This window comes from Anolis sagrei, chromosome 9 (genome assembly GCF_037176765.1).
Source record: "Anolis sagrei isolate rAnoSag1 chromosome 9, rAnoSag1.mat, whole genome shotgun sequence".
Lineage (NCBI taxonomy): Eukaryota > Metazoa > Chordata > Lepidosauria > Squamata > Dactyloidae > Anolis > Anolis sagrei.
The window spans coordinates 1,128,034-1,150,592 of NC_090029.1; the positions used below are offsets into that span (position 1 = coordinate 1,128,034).

The 22,559-nt window shown below is 47.0% G+C and overlaps 1 protein-coding gene across 11 annotated transcripts in view; it reads right to left on the minus strand.

The window, feature by feature from the left end:
- Positions 1-22,559, minus strand: part of TCF12 (transcription factor 12) — a 144,863-nt gene that overhangs the window by 52,115 nt on the left and 70,189 nt on the right. For 8 of the 11 annotated variants that reach the window (XM_067471198.1, XM_067471196.1, XM_067471197.1 and 5 more), the window contains exons 8-9: positions 19,867-20,029; positions 17,372-17,424 (exon numbers count right to left, since the gene is read on the minus strand). In XM_067471198.1, the coding sequence (XP_067327299.1) occupies positions 17,372-17,424; positions 19,867-20,029 (216 nt within the window). Of the gene's footprint in view, positions 1-1,101; positions 1,278-17,371; positions 17,425-19,866; positions 20,030-22,559 lie in introns of those variants that run through there. The other 3 variants (XM_060755825.2, XM_060755824.2, XM_060755826.2) reach the window with 2 other exon arrangements.

Sequence of the window (22,559 nt, forward strand, 5' to 3'; positions counted from 1 at the left end):
TTTGAGTCGCCTGAGGGCTGAGAAAAGCGGTACATAAATGAAGTAAATAAATGTGTTGTGGTTAAGCCAAAGGTTGTGGTTAAGCGCAGAGTCTGCAGGTACAAGAAGGTACTTTCCATCAAAAGGTCAAGGGAGAGGGGCTAGAAAGAGACCTCATGACCTCTGAGGATGCTTGCCATAGATGCAGGCGAAACGTCAGGAGAGAATGCCTCCAGAACATGGCCATATAGCCCGAAAAACCAACAACAACCCACACATAGGACGTAGTTGTGTTGTGGTTAAGCCAAAGGTTGTGGTTAAGTGCAGATACACTCTGCAGGTACAAGAAGGTAGTTTCCATCAAAAGGTCAAGGGAGAGGGGCTAGAAAGAGACCTCACTACCTCTGAGGATGCTTGCCATAGATACAGGCGAAACGTCAGGAGAGAATGCCTCTAGACCATGGCCATATAGCCCGAAAAAACAACAACAACCCACACATAGGAAGTAGTTGTGTTGTGGTTAAGTCAAAGGTTGTGGTTAAGTGCAAAGTCTGCAGGTACAAGAAGGTACTTTCCGTCAAGGGAGAGGGGCTAAAAAGAGACCTCACGACCTCTGAGGATGCTTGCCATAGATGCAGGCGAAACGTCAGGGGAGAATGCCTCTAGAACATGGCCATATAGCCCGAAAAAACAAACAACAACCCAGTGATTCTGGCCATGAACGCCTTCGACAATACATGTTTACAAAAGTTGTAAACATTGCACATTCTGGTTCCTACAACGTTTACTCCAGGCAATAGTCTTCTAATAGCAACGAAAGGTGGACTTTTCTACCCCGATTCCTGTAACTGAAAATACTCTCAATGCTACTGAAAGCAGAGTAAGCAACCGTGAAGACGCAATCGGAAGCTGAGTTTCCAAAACTGTCTTGGCCAAAGCTCCTTTCTGAAATATTTCCACAAAGGCCTGTGTTTTTGCTTTTCTGGAGCCACAAAATGGAACCGCCTGCACATTTTCCCCATCCCAGAAAAGAGATGCACTCCATGCGCCGGCGCATGGAGCGGACAAAAGGCGGCCCCAAGAAAGGATCCGGATGGGACGGCAGAAGAGAGAGCGCCTTACCGTCTTCCCGTTGTAGTAGTACATCAAGGAGGGGCTGCCCAGGCCGGGCACCGGGTACGCACAATACATGCTGGCCCGATGCGGAGGAAGAGGAGCAGCAACGACACAACCACAACGCTCTTTCCCAAGGCATCCACGGTCTCCCTAAATGGCAGAGCTGGACCTCACGATGATGTTGCGCTCGGAGCAAATTCATGCACAAACCTCACGCTCTGAAATCTCCTCTCACACTTTCTTCGGAATGCAAGCAAGACAAGAACGAAGGGTGCTGTTCGCCTGTTTGTTTTCAAACTCCAAACCCTGTGATCAATCTCTCGTCGCCGGTTAATCCTTCTGTCTTAATTAAGAGAGAGCCTTCGGAGCAATTGCAGAAGCAGCAGCCGAGCAGAGCGCTCCTCTTCCTTTCCCATCTGGCTCCCTCTCCAAAGCCACGGCAGCTCCAACTTTCACAAACTGAGGCTGGAGGGATGGAAATGCTGGATCACATACAAAGAAGAGGAGGAGGAGGAGGAGGAGGAGGAGGAAAGAGGAGGAGGAAAGAGGAGAAGGAGGAGGGCCCAGGCACGGCTTCCTGGATCAAAAGGCAATGATAAATAGGCCTCAGAAGGGAGGTGCTCGTCCCTTTTGAGCCAAGAGAGAGGGCACTCATCCTCAAGAAGGGGAAAAAAAGGAACGAGCGGAAGAAAGTCATCTCGGAACCATCTCGGAGAGTTCTTGGAGAACGGGAGAAGTTCCAGCAGACTGGAGGAGGGCCAATGTGGTCCCAATCTTCAAGAAGGGAAAAAAGGATGACCCAAACAACTACCGTCCGGTCAGCCTCATGTCGATACCAGGCAAGATTCGGGAAAAGATGGTCAAGGAAGTGGTCTGCAAACACTTAGAAACAAAGGCGGTAATCGCTAAGAGTCAACATGGATTGATCAAAAACAAGTCATGCCAGACTAATCTGATCTCCTTTTTCGAGAGAGTGACAAGCTGGGTAGATGCAGGGAATGATGCCGTGGATGGAGCGTGTCTGGATTTCAAGAAGGCCTTCTTTGACAAGGTCCCCCACGACCTTCTGGCAAGGAAACGAATCCAATGTGGGCGAGGCAAAACTATACTGAGGTGGATCTGGAATTGGTTAAATGACTTCCACTAGTTAAATGGACTTTAGGAGAGCTGATTTCCAAAAAAATGAAGGAAACACTGAGCAGCATTCCATGGACACAGATACTAAAAGACAAGGGAGTTACGGATGGATGGGAGTTTCTCCCGAGTGAAATACTCAAGGCGCAATTGCAAAGCGTGCCAACAAAGAGAAAAAATAGGACAAGTGCAAAGAAGCCAGAATGGATGTCCAAAGAACTTCTAAATGAGCTAAGACACAAAAGAGGCATGCACAAGAAGTGGAAAAAGGGAGAAATCACCAAAGAAGAATTCAAACAAATAGCCAACACTTGTAGGGAAAAGGTCCGCAAGGCTAAAGCACAAAACAAACTCAAGCTTGCCAGCGACATTAAAAACAATAAAAAGGGCTTCTTTTCTTATGTCAGTAGAAAAAGGAAAAACAAGGAGGCGATAGGGCCTCTTCGAGGAGAAGATGGGGCAATGCTGACAGGGGATGATAGGGAAAAGGCAGAACTACTTAATGCCTTCTTTGCCTCGGTCTTCTCACAAAAAGGAAGTCATCTTCAACCTCAGCAAGATGGAGTGGATGATGGATTAGAGGACATCCAACCCCAAATTGGGAAACAAGTTGACCAGGAATACCTATCCGCTTTAAATGAGTTCAAGTCCCCTTTCAGGGCCAGATCAACTACACCCTAGAAGAGTATTGAAGGAACGAGCGGAAGTCAGGGCACCTAGAGCTTCTGAGAGCTTCTGTTCTTCCATCTCAAAGCTCCCTGCTTGAGCGGTGATGGCACGGTCATCAGCATAGATGAAGCTCTGTCCCTTCTGGCAGTGGCTGGTCATTTGTGTAGATGTTGAGCATGGATGGAGCAAGCACGCTCCCCTGAGGCAGGCCGTTCTTCTGTTTCCGCCATCTGCTTCTCTGGCCCTGGAACTCAACAAAAAAGCTCCTGTTTTGTAGCAGGTTTCCTATGAGGCGGGTGAGGTGGTCGTAGTCCTTTGTGATACTATACATTTTTCTCAGGAGGAGGCAGTGGTGGTTGACGGTATCATAGGCTGCTGACAGGTCTATGAAGACAGCTCCTGTGATCTGCTGACTTTCAAAGCCATCTTCTATGTGCTGAGTCAGGTTCAGCACTTGCGATGTGCAGCTTTTGCCTTTCCTGAAGCCAGCTTGCTTTGGGATCAGACAGGGGTCTATTTTCATGCAAAATAAGTCTCTCCAGGACTTTGTAGAGGTGGCACAACAGGGAGATTGGTCTGTAGCTTTTTAGATCATTACAGTCTTTGCCTGGCTTGAAGATGGCGATGACTCTTGCTTTCCTCCAGATTTTGGGGATCTGACAGGATGCAGTGCAGTTGTTCATCAGCTCCAGCAGCCAGCACTTTCCTGACTCCATGGGAGATCGCTCATCTTTCAAAAGGGTTAAAAATTGTTTTGTATTCTTTGGGTGCTGGGGAATTTTAAGCTGCTCTGCCGGGAAAGGGTAATTATAAGGACTTGATTACGGCCTCAATACCTTAAAAACACAGGGTTAGAAAATCTGCTTAGGGGGATTATCTGACAATCTGTGTCTGAATCAATGGAAAGGTCACCAGTTTACTCCCAGGAAAACAGCCTTCTGCCTGTGTTGCTTGGGTTGAGTTTGGAAGCAGAAACGTTCGCTCTCCTTTGTTTTAATTTGTTGCCTTGATCGGCCCCTCTTCCTATTTCCTTCCATTTCCCCCAGCATCATTGTCTTCTCTAAGCTTTCCTGTCTCCTCATGATGTGTCGGCCGTCGCCACCCCCAGCTCCTTCAAAGTCAGTCCATTCACTTCAAGGATGCCATCCATCTTGCCCTTGGTCGACCCCTCTTCCTTTTTCCTTCCATTTCCCCCAGCATCATTGTCTTCTCTAAGCTTTCCTGTCTCCTCATGATGTGTCGGCCGTCGCCACCCCCAGCTCCTTCAAGGTCAGTCCAGTCACTTCAAGGATGCCATCCATCTTGCCCTTGGTCGACCCCTCTTCCTATTTCCTTCCATTTCCCCCAGCATCATTGTCTTTTCTAAGCTTTCCTGTCTCCTCATGATGTGTCGGCCGTCGCCACCCCCAGCTCCTTCAAAGTCAGTCCATTCACTTCAAGGATGCCATCCATCCATCTTGCCCTTGGTCGACCCCTCTTCCTATTTCCTTCCATTTCCCCCAGCATCATTCTCTTCTCTAAGGTTTCCTCCTCATGATGTGTCGGCCTTGGTTACCCCCAGCTCCTTCAAGGTCAGTCCAGTCACTTCAAGGATGCCATCCATCCATCTTGCCCTTGGTCGACCCCTCTTCCTATTTCCTTCCATTTCCCCCAGCATCATTCTCTTCTCTAAGGTTTCCTCCTCATGATGTGTCGGCCTTGGTCACCCCCAGCTCCTTCAGGGTCAGTCCAGTCACTTCAAGGATGCCATCCATCCATCTTGCCCTTGGTCGACCCCTCTTCCTATTTCCTTCCATTTCCCCCAGCATCATTCTCTTCTCTAAGGTTTCCTCCTCATGATGTGTCGGCCGTCGCCACCCCCAGCTCCTTCAAGGTCAGTCCAGTCACTTCAAGGATGCCATCCATCCATCTTGCCCTTGGTCGACCCCTCTTCCTATTTCCTTCCATTTCCCCCAGCATCATTCTCTTCTCTAAGGTTTCCTCCTCATGATGTGTCGGCCTTGGTCACCCCCAGCTCCTTCAAGGTCAGTCCAGTCACTTCAAGAATGCCATCCATCCATCTTGCCCTTGGTCGACCCCTCTTCCTATTTCCTTCCATTTCCCCCAGCATCATTCTCTTCTCTAAGGTTTCCTCCTCATGATGTGTCGGCCTTGGTCACCCCCAGCTCCTTCAAGGTCAGTCCAGTCACTTCAAGGATGCCATCCATCCATCTTGCCCTTGGTCGACCCCTCTTCCTATTTCCTTCCATTTCCCCCAGCATCATTCTCTTCTCTAAGGTTTCCTCCTCATGATGTGTCGGCCGTCGCCACCCCCAGCTCCTTCAAGGTCAGTCCAGTCACTTCAAGGATGCCATCCATCCATCTTGCCCTTGGTCGACCCCTCTTCCTATTTCCTTCCATTTCCCCCAGCATCATTCTCTTCTCTAAGGTTTCCTCCTCATGATGTGTCGGCCTTGGTCACCCCCAGCTCCTTCAAGGTCAGTCCAGTCACTTCAAGGATGCCATCCATCCATCTTGCCCTTGGTTGACCCCTCTTCCTATTTCCTTCCATTTCCCCCAGCATCATTCTCTTCTCTAAGGTTTCCTCCTCATGATGTGTCGGCCTTGGTCACCCCCAGCTCCTTCAAGGTCAGTCCAGTCACTTCAAGGATGCCATCCATCCATCTTGCCCTTGGTCGACCCCTCTTCCTATTTCCTTCCATTTGCCCCAGCATCATTCTCTTCTCTAAGGTTTCCTCCTCATGATGTGTCGGCCTTGGTCACCCCCAGCTCCTTCAAGGTCAGTCCAGTCACTTCAAGGATGCCATCCATCCATCTTGCCCTTGGTCGACCCCTCTTCCTATTTCCTTCCATTTCCCCCAGCATCATTCTCTTCTCTAAGGTTTCCTCCTCATGATGTGTCGGCCTTGGTCACCCCCAGCTCCTTCAAGGTCAGTCCAGTCACTTCAAGGATGCCATCCATCCATCTTGCCCTTGGTCAACCCCTCTTCCTATTTCCTTCCATTTCCCCCAGCATCATTCTCTTCTCTAAGGTTTCCTCCTCATGATGTGTCGGCCTTGGTCACCCCCAGCTCCTTCAAGGTCAGTCCAGTCACTTCAAGGATGCCATCCATCCATCTTGCCCTTGGTCGACCCCTCTTCCTATTTCCTTCCATTTCCCCCAGCATCATTCTCTTCTCTAAGGTTTCCTCCTCATGATGTGTCGGCCTTGGTCACCCCCAGCTCCTTCAAGGTCAGTCCAGTCCCTTCAAGGATGCCATCCATCCATCTTGCCCTTGATCGACCCCTCTTCCTTTTTCCTTCCATTTCCCCCAGCATCATTGTCTTCTCTAAGCTTTCCTTTCTTCTCATGATGTGGCCATCTTGGCCTCTAGTATTCCTCCCTCCAATGAGTAGTCGGTCTGCATCTGCACTCATCTTTCCAACTAGAAATACAAACCCTGTCACGGCCTCCACATTTTCTCCCTCTATTTCCCAGTTGTCAATCATTCTTGTTGCCATAATCTTGGTTTTTTTGATGTTTAGCTGCAACCCGCCTTTTGCGCTTTCTTCTTTCACCTTGATTAGAAGGCTCCTCAGCTCCTCCTCGCTTTCGGGCATCAGAGTGGTGTCATCTGCATATCTAAGATTGTTAATGTTTCTTCCAGCCATTTTCACCCCAGCCTTGAATTCCTCAAGTCCCGTTCATCGTATGATGTGTTCTGCATACAAGTTGAATGCCCACCCACCAAAACCTTCCAGTATTTTCTGCTGGTCATGGGGGTTGTATGTGGGAAGTTTGGCCCAATTTGGTCATTGGTGGGGTTCAGGATGCCCTTTGATTGTAGGTGAACTATAAATCCCAGCCGATACAACTCCAAAATGCCATGGTCTATTTTCCCCAAGCTCCACCAGTGTTCATATTTGGGCATATTGAGTATCCGTGTCAAGTTTGGTCCAGATCCATCATTATTTGAGTACACAGTGCTCTCTGGATTAGACAGCCATCTGCAGGACAGGGCCAACGCTGCACCAACACTTAGAGCAGTGGTTCTCAACCTGGGGGGTCGGGACCCCGAGGGAGGTGTCAGAGGGGTTGCCAAAGACCATCGGAAAGCACAGTATTTCCTCTTGGTCATGGGGGTTCTGTGTGGGAAGTCTGGCCCAATTCTAGCGTTGGTGAGGTTCAGAATATTCTTTGATTGTAGGTGAACTATACATCCCAGCAACTCCAACTCCAAAATGTCAATGTCTATTTCCCCCAAACTCTACTAGTGTTCACATTTGGGCATATTGAGTATTTGTGCCAAGTTTGGTCCAGATCCATCATTGCATGAATCCACAACACTCCTCTGGATATAGGTGAACTACAACTCCCAAAATCAAGGTCAATGCTCACTAAACCCTTCCAGTGCTTTCCATTGATCATGGGAGTTCTGTGTGTCAAGTTCGGTTCAAATCCATCGCTGGTGGAGTTCAGAATGCTCTTTGATTATAAGTGAACTATAAATCCCAGCACCTACAACTCCCAAATGACAAAATCAATCCTCCCCCCCCCCCCCCCCAACCCCACTAGCATTCACATTTGGGCATATTGGGTATTGGTGCTCAATTTAGTCCAGTGAATGAGAATGAATCGTGCATATCGGATATTTACATTGCGATTTAGAATAGTAGTAAAAGGACAGGTATCAAGTAGCAACGGAAACTATATTATGGTTGGGGGTCACCACAACATAGGGAACGGCATTAAGAGTCACGCCATTGGCAAGGTTGAGAACCACTAACTTAGAGGAAAGGAAGATAAGTTAATGAAAAAGGTGGTGGGAGGAAGCAGTTTAAGTTTTGGGGCCAAGCACACTAGAATTCCCCTCCCTTTTAATGTCCTGTCTGGAGTCCATACAGAATACCATGACTATGCCAGATGATTCCCTTCATGGTGTCTGAGTTGGGTGTCTCCTCAGGCCAAAGGCTGGCAAGCAAGGTCAGAGAATCCTAGAATCCTAGAGTTGAGAGAGACCTCCTGGGCCATCATCCAGTCCACCCCCATTCTGCCAAGAAGCAGGAATATTGCATTCAAATCACCCCCGGCAGATGGCCATCCAGCCTCTGCTTAATAATAATAGTAATAATAATAATAATAATAATAATAATAATAATAATAATAGAATCCTAGAGTTGGAAGAGACCTCCTGGGCCATCATCCAGTCCAACCCCATTCTGCCAAGAAGCAGGAATATTGCATTCAAAGCACCCCTGACAGATGGCCATCCAGCCTCTGTTTCAAAGCTTCCAAAGAAGGAGCCTCCACCACACTCCCTCTGGGGCAGAGAGTTCCACCGCTGAACGGCTCTCACAGACAGAAAGTTATAGGATCCTAGAAGAGTGGGAAGAGACCTCCTGGGCCCTCATCCAGTCCAACCCCATTCTGCCAAGAAGCAGGAATATTGCATTCAAATCACCCCCGGTAGATGGCCATCCAGCCTCTGCTTAATAATAATAGTAATAATAATAATAATAATAATAATAATAATAATAGAATCCTAGAGTTGGAAGAGACCTCCTGGGCCATCATCCAGTCCAACCCCATTCTGCCAAGAAGCAGGAATATTGCATTCAAATCACCCCTGACAGATGGCTATCCAGCCTCTGTTTCAAAGCTTCCCAAGAAGGAGCCTCCACCACACTCCCTCCGGGGCAGAGAGTTCCACTGCTGAACGGCTCCCACAGTCAGGAAGTTATAGAGAGGAAGTTCTTTCTAACCCTAGCAGCTCAGGGTTAGGGTGAAAGATCCCAGGATTTTTTCTAACTTTTGGAGAAAAGTTACCTCCGTAACTGAAGGAAAAGGGAAAGAAAGAACATTTCTATGGTTTCCCAAATTGACTGTTTGTGTTGTAACTTTATCAAGTTGCTCCAAGTGTGCCAAGAACTTTGGAAATAAACATTTTGTTGATGTTCATATCTTGACTGGCATCAGTTGCTGAAAGTCATAGAATCCTAGAATCCTAGAGTTGGGAGAGACCTGCGGGGCCATCATCCAGTCCACCCCCATTTTGCCAAGAAGCAGGAATATTGCATTCAAAGCACCCCTGACAGATGGCCACCCAGCCTCTGCTTAATAATAATAATAATAATAATAATAATAATAATAATAATAACACAATCCTAGAGTTGGAAGAGACCTCCTGGGCCTTCATCCAGTCCAACCCCATTCTGCCAAGAAGCAGGAATATTGCATTCAAAGCACCCCTGACAGATGGCCAGCCAGCCTCTGCTTAATAATAATAATAATAATAATAATAACACAATCCTAGAGTTGGAAGAGACCTCCTGGGCCTTCATTCAGTCCATCCCCATTCTGCCAAGAAGCAGGAATATTGCATTCAAAGCACCCCTGACAGATGGCCAGCCAGCCTCTGCTTAATAATAATAATAATAATAATAATAATAATAATAATAGAATCCAAGAGTTGGAAGAGACCTCCTGGGCCTTCATCCAGTCCAACCCCATTTTGCCAAGAAGCAGGAATATTGCATTCAAAGCACCCCTGGCAGATGGCCATCCAGCCTCTGCTTAATAATAATAATAATAATAATAATAGAATCCAAGAGTTGGAAGAGACCTCCTGGGCCATCATCCAGTCCAACCCCATTCTGCCAAGAAGCAGGAATATTGCATTCAAAGCACCCCTGACAGATGGCCAGCCAGCCTCTGCTTAATAATAATAATAATAATAATAATAACACAATCCTAGAGTTGGAAGAGACCTCCTGGGCCATCATTCAGTCCAACCCCATTCTGCCAAGAAGCAGGAATATTGCATTCAAAGCACCCCTGACAGATGGCCAGCCAGCCTCTGCTTAATAATAATAATAATAATAATAATAATAATAATAATAACACAATCCTAGAGTTGGAAGAGACCTCCTGGGCCTTCATTCAGTCCAACCCCATTCTGCCAAGAAGCAGGAATATTGCATTCAAAGCACCCCTGACAGATGGCCAGCCAGCCTCTGCTTAATAATAATAATAATAATAATAACACAATCCTAGAGTTGGAAGAGACCTCCTGGGCCATCATCCAGTCCAACCCCATTCTGCCAAGAAGCAGGAATATTGCATTCAAAGCACCCCTGACAGATGGCCAGCCAGCCTCTGCTTAATAATAATAATAATAATAATAACACAATCCTAGAGTTGGAAGAGACCTCCTGGGCCATCATTCAGTCCAACCCCATTCTGCCAAGAAGCAGGAATATTGCATTCAAAGCACCCCTGACAGATGGCCAGCCAGCCTCTGCTTAATAATAATAATAATAATAATAACACAATCCTAGAGTTGGAAGAGACCTCCTGGGCCATCATCCAGTCCAACCCCATTCTGCCAAGAAGCAGGAATATTGCATTCAAAGCACCCCTGACAGATGGCCAGCCAGCCTCTGCTTAATAATAATAATAATAATAATAACACAATCCTAGAGTTGGAAGAGACCTCCTGGGCCATCATTCAGTCCAACCCCATTCTGCCAAGAAGCAGGAATATTGCATTCAAATCACCCCCGGTAGATGGCCATCCAGCCTCTGCTTAATAATAATAGTAATAATAATAATAATAATAATAATAATAATAATAATAGAATCCTAGAGTGGGAAGAGACCTCCTGGGCCATCATCCAGTCCAACCCCATTCTGCCAAGAAGCAGGAATATTGCATTCAAAGCACCCCTGACAGATGGCCATCCAGCCTCTGTTTCAAAGCTTCCAAAAAAGGAGCCTCCACCACACTCCCTCTGGGGCAGAGAGTTCCACCGCTGAACGGCTCTCACAGACAGAAAGTTATAGGATCCTAGAAGAGTGGGAAGAGACCTCCTGGGCCCTCATCCAGTCCAACCCCATTCTGCCAAGAAGCAGGAATATTGCATTCAAATCACCCCCGGTAGATGGCCATCCAGCCTCTGCTTAATAATAATAGTAATAATAATAATAATAATAATAATAATAATAATAATAATAGAATCCTAGAGTTGGAAGAGACCTCCTGGGCCATCATCCAGTCCAACCCCATTCTGCCAAGAAGCAGGAATATTGCATTCAAATCACCCCTGACAGATGGCTATCCAGCCTCTGTTTCAAAGCTTCCCAAGAAGGAGCCTCCACCACACTCCCTCCGGGGCAGAGAGTTCCACTGCTGAACGGCTCCCACAGTCAGGAAGTTATAGAGAGGAAGTTCTTTCTAACCCTAGCAGCTCAGGGTTAGGGTGAAAGATCCCAGGATTTTTTCTAACTTTTGGAGAAAAGTTACCTCCGTAACTGAAGGAAAAGGGAAAGAAAGAACATTTCTATGGTTTCCCAAATTGACTGTTTGTGTTGTAACTTTATCAAGTTGCTCCAAGTGTGCCAAGAACTTTGGAAATAAACATTTTGTTGATGTTCATATCTTGACTGGCATCAGTTGCTGAAAGTCATAGAATCCTAGAATCCTAGAGTTGGGAGAGACCTGCGGGGCCATCATCCAGTCCACCCCCATTTTGCCAAGAAGCAGGAATATTGCATTCAAAGCACCCCTGACAGATGGCCAGCCAGCCTCTGCTTAATAATAATAATAATAATAATAATAATAACACAATCCTAGAGTTGGAAGAGACCTCCTGGGCCTTCATTCAGTCCATCCCCATTCTGCCAAGAAGCAGGAATATTGCATTCAAAGCACCCCTGACAGATGGCCAGCCAGCCTCTGCTTAATAATAATAATAATAATAATAATAGAATCCAAGAGTTGGAAGAGACCTCCTGGGCCTTCATCCAGTCCAACCCCATTTTGCCAAGAAGCAGGAATATTGCATTCAAAGCACCCCTGGCAGATGGCCATCCAGCCTCTGCTTAATAATAATAATAATAATAATAATAATAATAGAATCCAAGAGTTGGAAGAGACCTCCTGGGCCATCATCCAGTCCAACCCCATTCTGCCAAGAAGCAGGAATATTGCATTCAAAGCACCCCTGACAGATGGCCAGCCAGCCTCTGCTTAATAATAATAATAATAATAATAATAACACAATCCTAGAGTTGGAAGAGACCTCCTGGGCCATCATTCAGTCCAACCCCATTCTGCCAAGAAGCAGGAATACTGCATTCAAAGCACCCCTGACAGATGGCCAGCCAGCCTCTGCTTAATAATAATAATAATAATAATAATAATAATAATAATAACACAATCCTAGAGTTGGAAGAGACCTCCTGGGCCTTCATTCAGTCCAACCCCATTCTGCCAAGAAGCAGGAATATTGCATTCAAAGCACCCCTGACAGATGGCCAGCCAGCCTCTGCTTAATAATAATAATAATAATAATAACACAATCCTAGAGTTGGAAGAGACCTCCTGGGCCATCATTCAGTCCAACCCCATTCTGCCAAGAAGCAGGAATATTGCATTCAAAGCACCCCTGACAGATGGCCAGCCAGCCTCTGCTTAATAATAATAATAATAATAATAACACGATCCTAGAGTTGGAAGAGACCTCCTGGGCCATCATTCAGTCCAACCCCATTCTGCCAAGAAGCAGGAATATTGCATTCAAAGCACCCCCGACAGATGGCCATCCAGCCTCTGCTTAATAATAATAATAATAATAACAACAACAACACAATCCTAAAGTTGGAAGAGACCTCCTGGGCCATCACCCACTCCACCCCCATTTTGCCAAGAAGCAGGAATATTGCATTCAAAGCACCCCTGACAGATGGCCAGCCAGCCTCTGCTTAATAATAATAATAATAATAATAATAATAGGATCCTAGAGTTGGAAGAGACCTCCTGGGCCATCATTCAGTCCAACCCCATTCTGCCAAGAAGCAGGAATATTGCATTCAAAGCACCCCCGACAGATGGCCATCCAGCCTCTGCTTAATAATAATAATAATAATAATAATAACAACAACACAATCCTAGAGTTGGAAGAGACCTCCTGGGCCATCACCCACTCCACCCCCATTTTGCCAAGAAGCAGGAATATTGCATTCAAAGCACCCCTGACAGATGGCCAGCCAGCCTCTGCTTAATAATAATAATAATAATAATAATAATAATAATAATAGAATCCTAGAGTTGGAAGAGACCTCCTGGGCCATCATTCAGTCCAACCCCATTCTGCCAAGAAGCAGGAATATTGCATTCAAAGCACCCCTGACAGATGGCCAGCCAGCCTCTGCTTAATAATAATAATAATAATAATAATAATAGGATCCTAGAGTTGGAAGAGACCTCCTGGGCCATCATCCAGTCCAACCCCATTCTGCCAAGAAGCAGGAATATTGCATTCAAAGCACCCCTGACAGATGGCCATCCAGCCTCTGCTTAATAATAATAATAATAATAATAATAACACAATCCTAGAGTTGGAAGAGACCTCCTGGGCCTTCATCCAGTCCACCCCCATTCTGCCAAGAAGCGGGAATATTGCATTCAAAGCACCCCTGACAGATGGCCATCCAGCCCCTGTTTCAAAGCTTCCAAAGAAGGAGCCTCCACCACACTCCAGGGCAGAGAGTTCCACTGCTGAACGGCTCTCACAGTCAGGAAGTCCTTCCTCATGTTCAGGTGGTATCTCCTCTCTTGGAGTTTGAAGCCTTTGTTCCTTGTCCTAATCTTCTTGTCCTAATCTCCACAAATGTCTGGTTGATGATGACAAGATAAATAAATAAAGGGGTGCTTTGAATGCAATATTCCTGCTTCTTGGCAGAATGGGGTTGGACTAGATGGCCCAAGAGGTCTCTTCCAACTCTAGGATTCTATTATTATTATTATTATTATTATTATTATTATTATTAAGCAGAGGCTGAGTGGCCATCTGTTGGGGGTGCTTTGAATGTAGTATTCCTGCTTCTTGGCAGAATGGGGTTGGACTGGAGGATGGCCCAGGAGGCCTCTTCCCACTCTAGGATTCTATTATTATTATTATTATTATTAAGCAGAGACTGGATGGCCATCTGTCAGGGGTGATCTGAATGCAGTATTCCTGCTTCTTGGCAGAATGGGGTCGGACTGGATGATGGCCCAGGAGGTCTCTTCCCACTCTAGGATTCTATTATTATTATTATTATTATTATTATTATTATTATTATTTAGCAGAGGCTGGATGGCCATCTGTCAGGGGTGCTTTGAATGCAATATTCCTGCTTCTTGGCAGAATGGGGTTGGACTGGATGAAGGCCCAGGAGGTCTCTTCCCACTCTAGGATTCTATTATTATTATTATTATTATTATTATGAAGCAGAGGCTGGATGGCCCTCTGTCAGGGGTGCTTTGAATGCAACATTCCTGCTTCTTGGCAGAATGGGGTCGGACTGGATGAAGGCCCAGGAGGTCTCTCCCAACTCTAGGATCCTATTATTATTATTATTATTATTATTATTAAGCAGAGGCTGAGTGGCCATCTGTTGGGGGTGCTTTGAATGTAGTATTCCTGCTTCTTGGCAGAATGGGGTTGGACTGGAGGATGGCCCAGGAGGCCTCTTCCCACTCTAGGATTCTATTATTATTATTATTATTATTATTAAGCAGAGACTGGATGGCCATCTGTCAGGGGTGATCTGAATGCAGTATTCCTGCTTCTTGGCAGAATGGGGTTGGACTGGATGATGGCCCAGGAGGTCTCTTCCCACTCTAGGATTCTATTATTATTATTATTATTATTATTATTATTATTATTAAGGAGAGACTGGATGGCCATCTGTCAGGGGTGATCTGAATGCAGTATTCCTGCTTCTTGGCAGAATGGTGTTGGACTGGATGATGGCCCAGGAGGCCTCTTCCAACTCTAGGATTCTAGGGGGCTCCCTATTCCCCTTGGTGAGAAGGCTCCTCAGCTCTTCCTTGCTTTCAGGCATTAATGTGGTATCATCTGCGTATCTCAGGCTGCTAATGTTTATCTCCAGCCTTGGCTTGGTCAATCCCCACTCATCGCACGCTGTGTTTTGAATGCAATATTCCTGCTTCTTGGCAGAATGGGGTTGGACTGGATGATGGCCCAGGAGGTCTCTTCCCACTCGAGGATTCTAGGATTCCGTTCCTGCCTCTTTCTTTCCCTCTGAGGACGCTTCTCCAAAGGCCAGAGTTATGACTCACCCGGTGCACCTGCGCCATGTGTTAAGCAGAAGCAGGGAAGGCTGCGCAGAATGAAACACCTCCATTTACACAACAAAGGAGCGTGCCCGGCATTCACTCCCCTCTCCTTGTTTGTTCTGAAAGGCAGAGGGAGGAGGGAAGGCGCAAGAAGGGAGGCCGTGGACGGCTGCCGTGTGTTGACCTCTCAGCTGCCCCTCCAAACCTTTCTCAACAGACCCTTTGGCAGGGGTCCTCAAACTTTTTTAACCGGGGGCCAGTTCACTGTCCCTCAGACCGTTGGAGGGCCAGACTAGAGTTTTTAAAAAAAGTAAATCAATAAAAAAATCCCTCTGCACATTGCAGATATCTGATTTTGCAGTGTGGAAGGGCCCTTTTGGGGGGAGGGGGGGGGGGGTTCTTTCTCGCCCTCTTTAGGCAGTAATTCCAGGAGCAGGGAATGGGAAATCTTCCTCTTTCTAGTCTGAACAAAACCTGGCTACCAGTATTAAAAAAAACTCTCAAATTATAACTGTAAATAAAGAACAACACTCAAACACCGGGGAACTCCAGACAAGAAACAACCAGGGCCAGCTAATCACCTCTCAACAAAGGATTCTCCCTAAAAACTGTCAGGCTATGAAATGGTCATCAAGGTGGCCAATTGAAACATTCCTACCTACCTCCAACAGACAAGAGTTCTTTCTCCCACCCTGGATCTTCCACCATTCTCCTAGTTAAAGGTTTTCCTCTGACATGAAGTCCAGTCGCGTCTGACTCTGGGGTGTGGTGCTCATCTGCATTTCTAAGCTAAAGAGCCAGCATTGTCCGTAGACACCTCCAAGGTCATGTGGTCGGCATGACTGCATGGAGCACCGGGGCAGCCCCCCCCCCCCCTTGGTTGGCTCATGCTGCCCATCGGGCCTGACGGATAGTGTGAGCCAGGCAAGGGAGGGGCACTGTGTGTGTGGGGGGGCGGCACTCCTCCTCCGTGGGTCGGAGAAGTGCCCTTGGCGGGCCGGAAGTGGCCCGCGGGCCGTAGTTTGGGGACCCCTGCCCTTTGGTATCCCTTTCTGAGCGAGAATCATAGAATCATAGAATCTAAAAGTTGGAAGAGACCTCCTGGGTCATCCAGTCCAACCCCAGTCTGCCAAGAAGCAGGAATATGGCATTCAAATAACCCCCAACAGATGGCCATCCAGCCTCTGTTTAAAAGCTTCCAAAGAAGGAGCCTCCACCACACTCTGGGGCAGAGAGTTCCACTGCTGAACAGCTCTCACAGTCAGGAAGTTCTTCCTCATGTCCACCAACGCTGCCAACTTGCTTGGAAGCCTTTTGCCTTCCCGAGGCTGGGCTCCGTGACGGCCTGGAAGCCCACTGGGACTTCAGAGGAAGGAGCATCTGACTTGGAGATGGATGCATATTCATCACGGCGGTCCTATTGAGGCAAGCTGGGCCAACCCACCCACCCACCGACCTCCTCCGAATCTTAATGCCTCCCGCTCCTCCGCTGGGATTAGGACCGATGGACATCTCTAGGATTCTGGGCTATTAATCTCTGCCTGTCCTCCTGTTCAGCAACATAACGACTAATTAGACATCAGAAGACATGAGCAGGAGAGAAAGGCCGGGAAGGCTCCCTCCCCTCGGGGGGGGGGGGGGCTGGGGGAGCCAAGGGAAGCCTATGGACAGAGGAGCTCTTTCTCTGTAGAAAAGGAGCAACACGGAAGAAAATGTTTTTAAGAAATAAGATGTGACATGTAGAGGGCGGAAGTTGCGTTGTGGTTAAGTTCAAAGGTTGTGGTTAAGCGCAGAGTCTGCGGGTACAAGAAGGTACTTTCCATCAAAAGATCAAGGGAGAGGGGCTGGAAAGAGAGTACTTTCCATGACCTATTACTTGAGTATAAAAGTCAGCAGAAAAAGAGTAGGAGCGCGGCAGTCACTTGAAGGGTCGCATCTGCGTATGCTGCCAGGCAGAGGTCAAGACAGGATGGGATATAAATGTCCGAAATAAATAACTAAATAAATAAATTCATACAAACCACTTTGCAAAACAAAGATCTCTATGTGCCAGACTGACTTGCAAATCCAAATAAGGGAGGAAATCTGCGCAGAATTATGCACAGAGCATTATTAGACAGATAGATAGATAGATATAGATAGATAGTTATTCGTCTCTTCTCTCTTTTCTCTCATAGATCTATAATCCACAATTTCCTACATTCCTATACCAACTGTATGTTCCCCCACTTCCATTGTTACTCAGAAACTCAATAAAAACTTACTTAAAAAAATATAACAACAACAACAATAATAATAATAATACAAGTTAAAATAGAACGACAATGAGACTAATCAGGCTATTGAGATTTCAGGAAAGAGATACTTACCGAAGAAGGCAAGCCCGGCGGCACCTTCCTGACTTTCTTGGTCTGGAGAGTATCTGGAAAGCCCAAAAGAAAGGAGCATGAGTGGTCAACAGGGGAGATTGGGATGCAATATTCTTGCTTCTTGGCAGAATGGGGTTGGACTGGAGGATGGCCCAGGAGGTCACTTCCAACTCTAGGATTCTAGGATTCTAAGCAGCAGCAACGGCACAAAGTGGCTAAAGTGAGCAAGAGGGGATTCAGAAGACACCAAGCAACCACTCTAACCCATAGTGAATTGTCAAAGGCTTTCCTGGCTGGAATCACTGGGTTGTTGTATGTTTTTTTGGGCTATATGGCCATGTTCTAGAGGCATTCTCTCCTGACGTTTCGCCTGCATCTGTAACAAGCATCATCAGAGGTAGTGAGGTCTGTTGGAACTAGGAAAATGGGTTTATATATCTGTGGAATGATGTCCAGGGTGGGACAAAGGACTCTTGTCTGCTGGAGCTAGGTGTGAATGTTTCAGCTGAACACCTTGATTAGCCTGGCAGTGCCTGGGGCAATCTTTGGTTGAGAGGTGATTATCCTAGATTGTTTCCTCTCTGCTGTTTTGCTGTTGTAATTTTAGAGTTTTTTTAATACTGATAGCCAGATTTTGTTCATTTTCATGGTCTCCTCCTTTCTGTTGAAATTGTCCACATGCTTGTGGATTTCAATGGCTTCTCTGTGTCATCTGACATGGTGGTTGGGAGAGTGGTTAGGGTCAGGAAAAAGAAAATGAAGGAAGACTGCCTTTTCTAGATGTCCTAGCCACCCGCAAACCAGATCAACAATTGGGTCACACCGTTTCACCATGGCCTCACCACCAGCTCCTTTCAGTGGGACAATGAATTCTACGAACAGAAAGATGGGCTAGCGATGGGGAGCCCCCTCAGTGCGGTAATAGCTAATTTCTACATGGAACACTTTGAAAAACAAGCCCTGGAAACAGCCACAAAAAAGCCCACAAGATGGTTCAGATATGTGGATAACACTTTCACCCTTTGGAGCCCTGGAGAAGAACTCAACTGGTTCCTGGACCATCTCAACAGCATCCACCCAAACAACCAGTTCACCATAGAAAAAGAAAACGAAGGAAAACTGCCTTTTCTAGACGTCCTCGTCATACATAAAACAGATCCATAATTGGGTCACACCGTTTACAGAAAACCCACACACACAGATAGAGATCTACACCAAAACTCCAACCATCACCCAAGTCAAGAAAGAAGCCCCATCAAAGCCTTGGCAGACCGTGCAAAAAGAATCTGCGAAGCCCACCTCCTCCAAGATGGACTGAACCACCTCAACTGGGCTCTCCAGGCCAAGGGAGACTCCACCTCAGACATCAGAAGAGCTGCAAGACCACCGAGAAGAAGCCACGAGAGTCAAGACAAAGGTCCACCCAGAGGGAAAGTGTTCCTGCCAGACATCAAGGGAACCACTGACCGCAGAGGGAAGCTGAGGAGGAAACACAACATACCAACTATCTACAAACCCACCAAGAAAATCCAACAAATGCTCCGTTCAGCAAAGGACAAGAGGGACCCTCTCGCTTCTGCAGGAGTCTACCATTGTATACCATGCAGCTGTGGACAAGAAGTCTACAGAGGGACCACCAAACACAGCAGCAGCCTTGCCCGGACACAACTCAAGGAACATGAAAGGCACTGCAGACTCCTTCAACCAGAGAAGTCAGCCATAGCAGAGCACCTGAGGAACCAACCTGGACACAGCAGAATATTTGAGAACACAGAAATGCTGGACCACTCTCACAACCACCATGTCAGGCTACACAGAGAATGCCTCTAGAACATGGCCATATAGCCCGAAAAAAACCTACAACAACCCTTTCACAACTAGCTCCAGCAGACAAGAGTCCTTCGTCCCACTCTGGTCATTCCACAGATATATAGACCCTTTTTTTCTAGTTCCAACAGACCTCACGACCTCTGAGGATGCTTGCTAGAGATGCAGGCGAAACGTCAGGAGAGAATGCCTCTAGACCATGGCCATGTAGCCCGAAAAAATCTACAACAACCCATACCAAGTGAGTTTGTGTTTGATATTGAAGTGCTGAAAGAGCATGAAGAGAGGACAGGAAAGAGCGGGATTTTCTCACTACGGCTTGAGAAGAAAATGCACCCTAGAAGAAGGACCTGGCCCGAATGGTTCTGTGGGATGTGGGACGGGGCCAAGGGGAAACCCACCAGAGGAAAGCAAGGCCGTCACGGCTGCTCCCAAAGGGAGAGGAGAGCAAAGCCGAAGCCCATTCATCTCTCTCTCGCTGATCCTTCAAACCTGATTACGAAACCCCGGCCCCCAGGATTAAGCAGGATATAAATCAACAGGGAACTGAAGGCGACCATCAGGCAGAATCCTTGGGGGACGTAATTGGACGTTGCCCTGAACAACGCAGGCGTCAAGCTCATGCAAGCAGGCGGTCAGTCGCAGCACCCGCGAGTGTGCCCACTCACCCAGAGAAGACGAGGAATCGTGGAGCGGCCTTCGCCGTGGGTTGGCGGTGGCGGTGGAAAACGGGAAGTACGGTGTCCCGGCTTTTGCTGAGGACGAGGAAGAGGAGGAGGAGGAGACGGGGCCTGGGCTTCCGAGGCCAATGTCCGGCCGGAGGAGGCTCGCCTGCAAGAGAGAGACACGATGCCGTGAGCATGAAGGCCGGGCCCTGCACAAAGGCATCATCCCCACAGAAGGACCCCATTCCCCATCGGGACAACTTTGGGCCTCCCTCCAAGTGTTTTGGACTTCAACTCCCACAATCATAACATTAGGAATTGTGGGAGTTGAAGTCCAAAACACCTGGAGGGAGGCCTAAAGTTGGCTCATTCCTTGGATATTATTATTATTGTGTTGTCGAAGGCTTTCATGGCTGGAATCACTGGGTTGTTGTAGGTTTTTTCGGGCTATATGGCCATGGCCTAGAGGCATTCTCTCCTGACATTTCGCCTGCATCTGTGGCAAGCATCCTCACAGGTAGTGAGGTCTGTTGGAACTAGGAAAATGGGTTTATACATCTGTGGAATGAGCAGGGTGGGCCAAAGGACTCTTGTCTGCTGGAGCTAGGTGGGAATGTTTCAACCAGGCGTCCCCTGGGCAACATCCTTGCAGACAGCCAATTCTCTCACAACAGGAGCGGTTGCTCCTGGCACGACAAAAACAAACAAACAAAAAACAAACAAACAAAAAAACCCTGATTAGCATCTGATTAACTGGCAGTGCCTGGAGCAATCTTTTGTTGAAAGGTGATTAGATGTATTGACGAAGGCTTTCATGGCCGGAATCACTGGGTTGCTGTAGGTTTTTTCGGGCTATATGGCCATGCTCTAGAGGCATTCTCTCCTGACGTTTCGCCTGCATCTATGGCATGTATCCTCACTACCTCTGAGGATACTTGCCATAGATGCAGGCGAAAAGTCAGGAGAGAATGCCTCTAGACCATGGCCATATAGCCCGAAAAAACCTACAACAACCCGGTGATTAGATGAACAAAATCTGGCTCCCAGTATTAAAAAACTCTAAAATTACAACAGCACAACAACAGAGAGGAAACAAACAAGGACAACTAATCACCTCTCAACAAAAGATTGCTCTAGGCACTGCCAGGCAATCAAATGCTAATCCAGTTGTGAATTTCGCACCTAGCTCCAGCAGACAAGAGTCCTTTGTCCCACCCTGGTCATTCCACAGGTATATCAACCCAATTTTCCTAGTTCCAACAGACCTCACTACCTCTGAGGATGCTTGCCATAGATGCAGGCGAAACATCAGGAGAAAATGCCTCTAGACCATGGCCATATAGCCCGAAAAAACCTACAACAACCCATTATTATTATTTATTATTTCTCGCATGTCTATCCCGTCCTTCTCAACTCCTGAAGGGGGACTCAGGACGGCTTACAATGGGCCCCATTCTGAAGCCATTACATAACAAATTACAAAATGAAAGCCACCATTAGACATAAAAGCATATTTTAACAATACCTAAGCCATTGTTAAAACAGTAAAACAGTATCATCACCCATATCGACATTCAAGTCACATTCCCTTAAAATGCTGTTTGCATCTATTGTCCAAAAGTGTTGCAACTCAGAGTAAGCTTCGCCTTGCTTCCAAACACCACCACACAAGAGCTGTAGTTTTATAGTTTATTGAGGAAACAATCCAAGTCAAAATAAAGAATAAGCATTGCAAAGTTCCAAAGATTTAGGTTAAATGCAGAATATAGTTCTAAAGATCTTCAGGTAAAAACAAGAGGCACAATCCTAGAGGCAAAGTTCAAACCAGAGTCCAAGGTACAAACAATGAAACAATTGCCTCCTGTCTGTGAGAGCCGTTAAGCAGTGGAACTCTCTGCCCCGGAGTGTGGTGGAGGCTCCTTCTTTGGAAGCTTTGAAACAGAGGCTGGATGGCCATCTGCCAGGGGTGATTTGAATGCAATAGTCCTGCTTCTTGGCAGAATGGGGTTGGACTGGATGGCCCATCAGGTCTCCTCCAACTCTTGGATTCTATGGTTCTATGATTCTATGATTCACAATGCAAGAAATCCCAAGCGTGCTGCTTTCCAGGCTAAGGTTATTCCATGAAGCTTTCAGGTTAATAAGCTACGTTGAACTGAAGCTTTCTCCTAGTTTGCAAGAAGCCTAAATACCTTTCAAACATGAAAACATTCTCTCACCAACATGAAAGCACTGCGATGACCTTTCCCTGAGCTGGCTTCTCGTCTGCCAGCCAAGCAAGAACTCCGCCTCACCCGCAAATCAAGACGAGCTTGCCGGGTCAGGTCACTGTCAAGGCTTTCTGTACTTTCAGTATCAGCGTGGGAAGGAGGCAAATGCCTCCCCACCTGTTCGCTATATCCTTCGTTAAAATTCTTTTCTTCTGAGAACCGCTGTGTTGACTCTGCACTGTCTGTGGCCTCAGAAAAAGACCTAGAAGCAGGCCCAGAGATCTGAGGCACAGAAAAAGAGCCAGGAATCTGAATCCCATCATCCTCATCATCAGAGAACATCTCAGCCACAACGAAAAGCCTGGTCCCAAAACCAAGCCTTTAGTTTCTTTCGAAAAACCAGGAAGGAGGTGGCCGATCTTACCTCAGTTGGGAGTGTGTTCCATAGGTGGGGAGCCACCGCTGAGAAGGCCCTGTCTCTCGTCC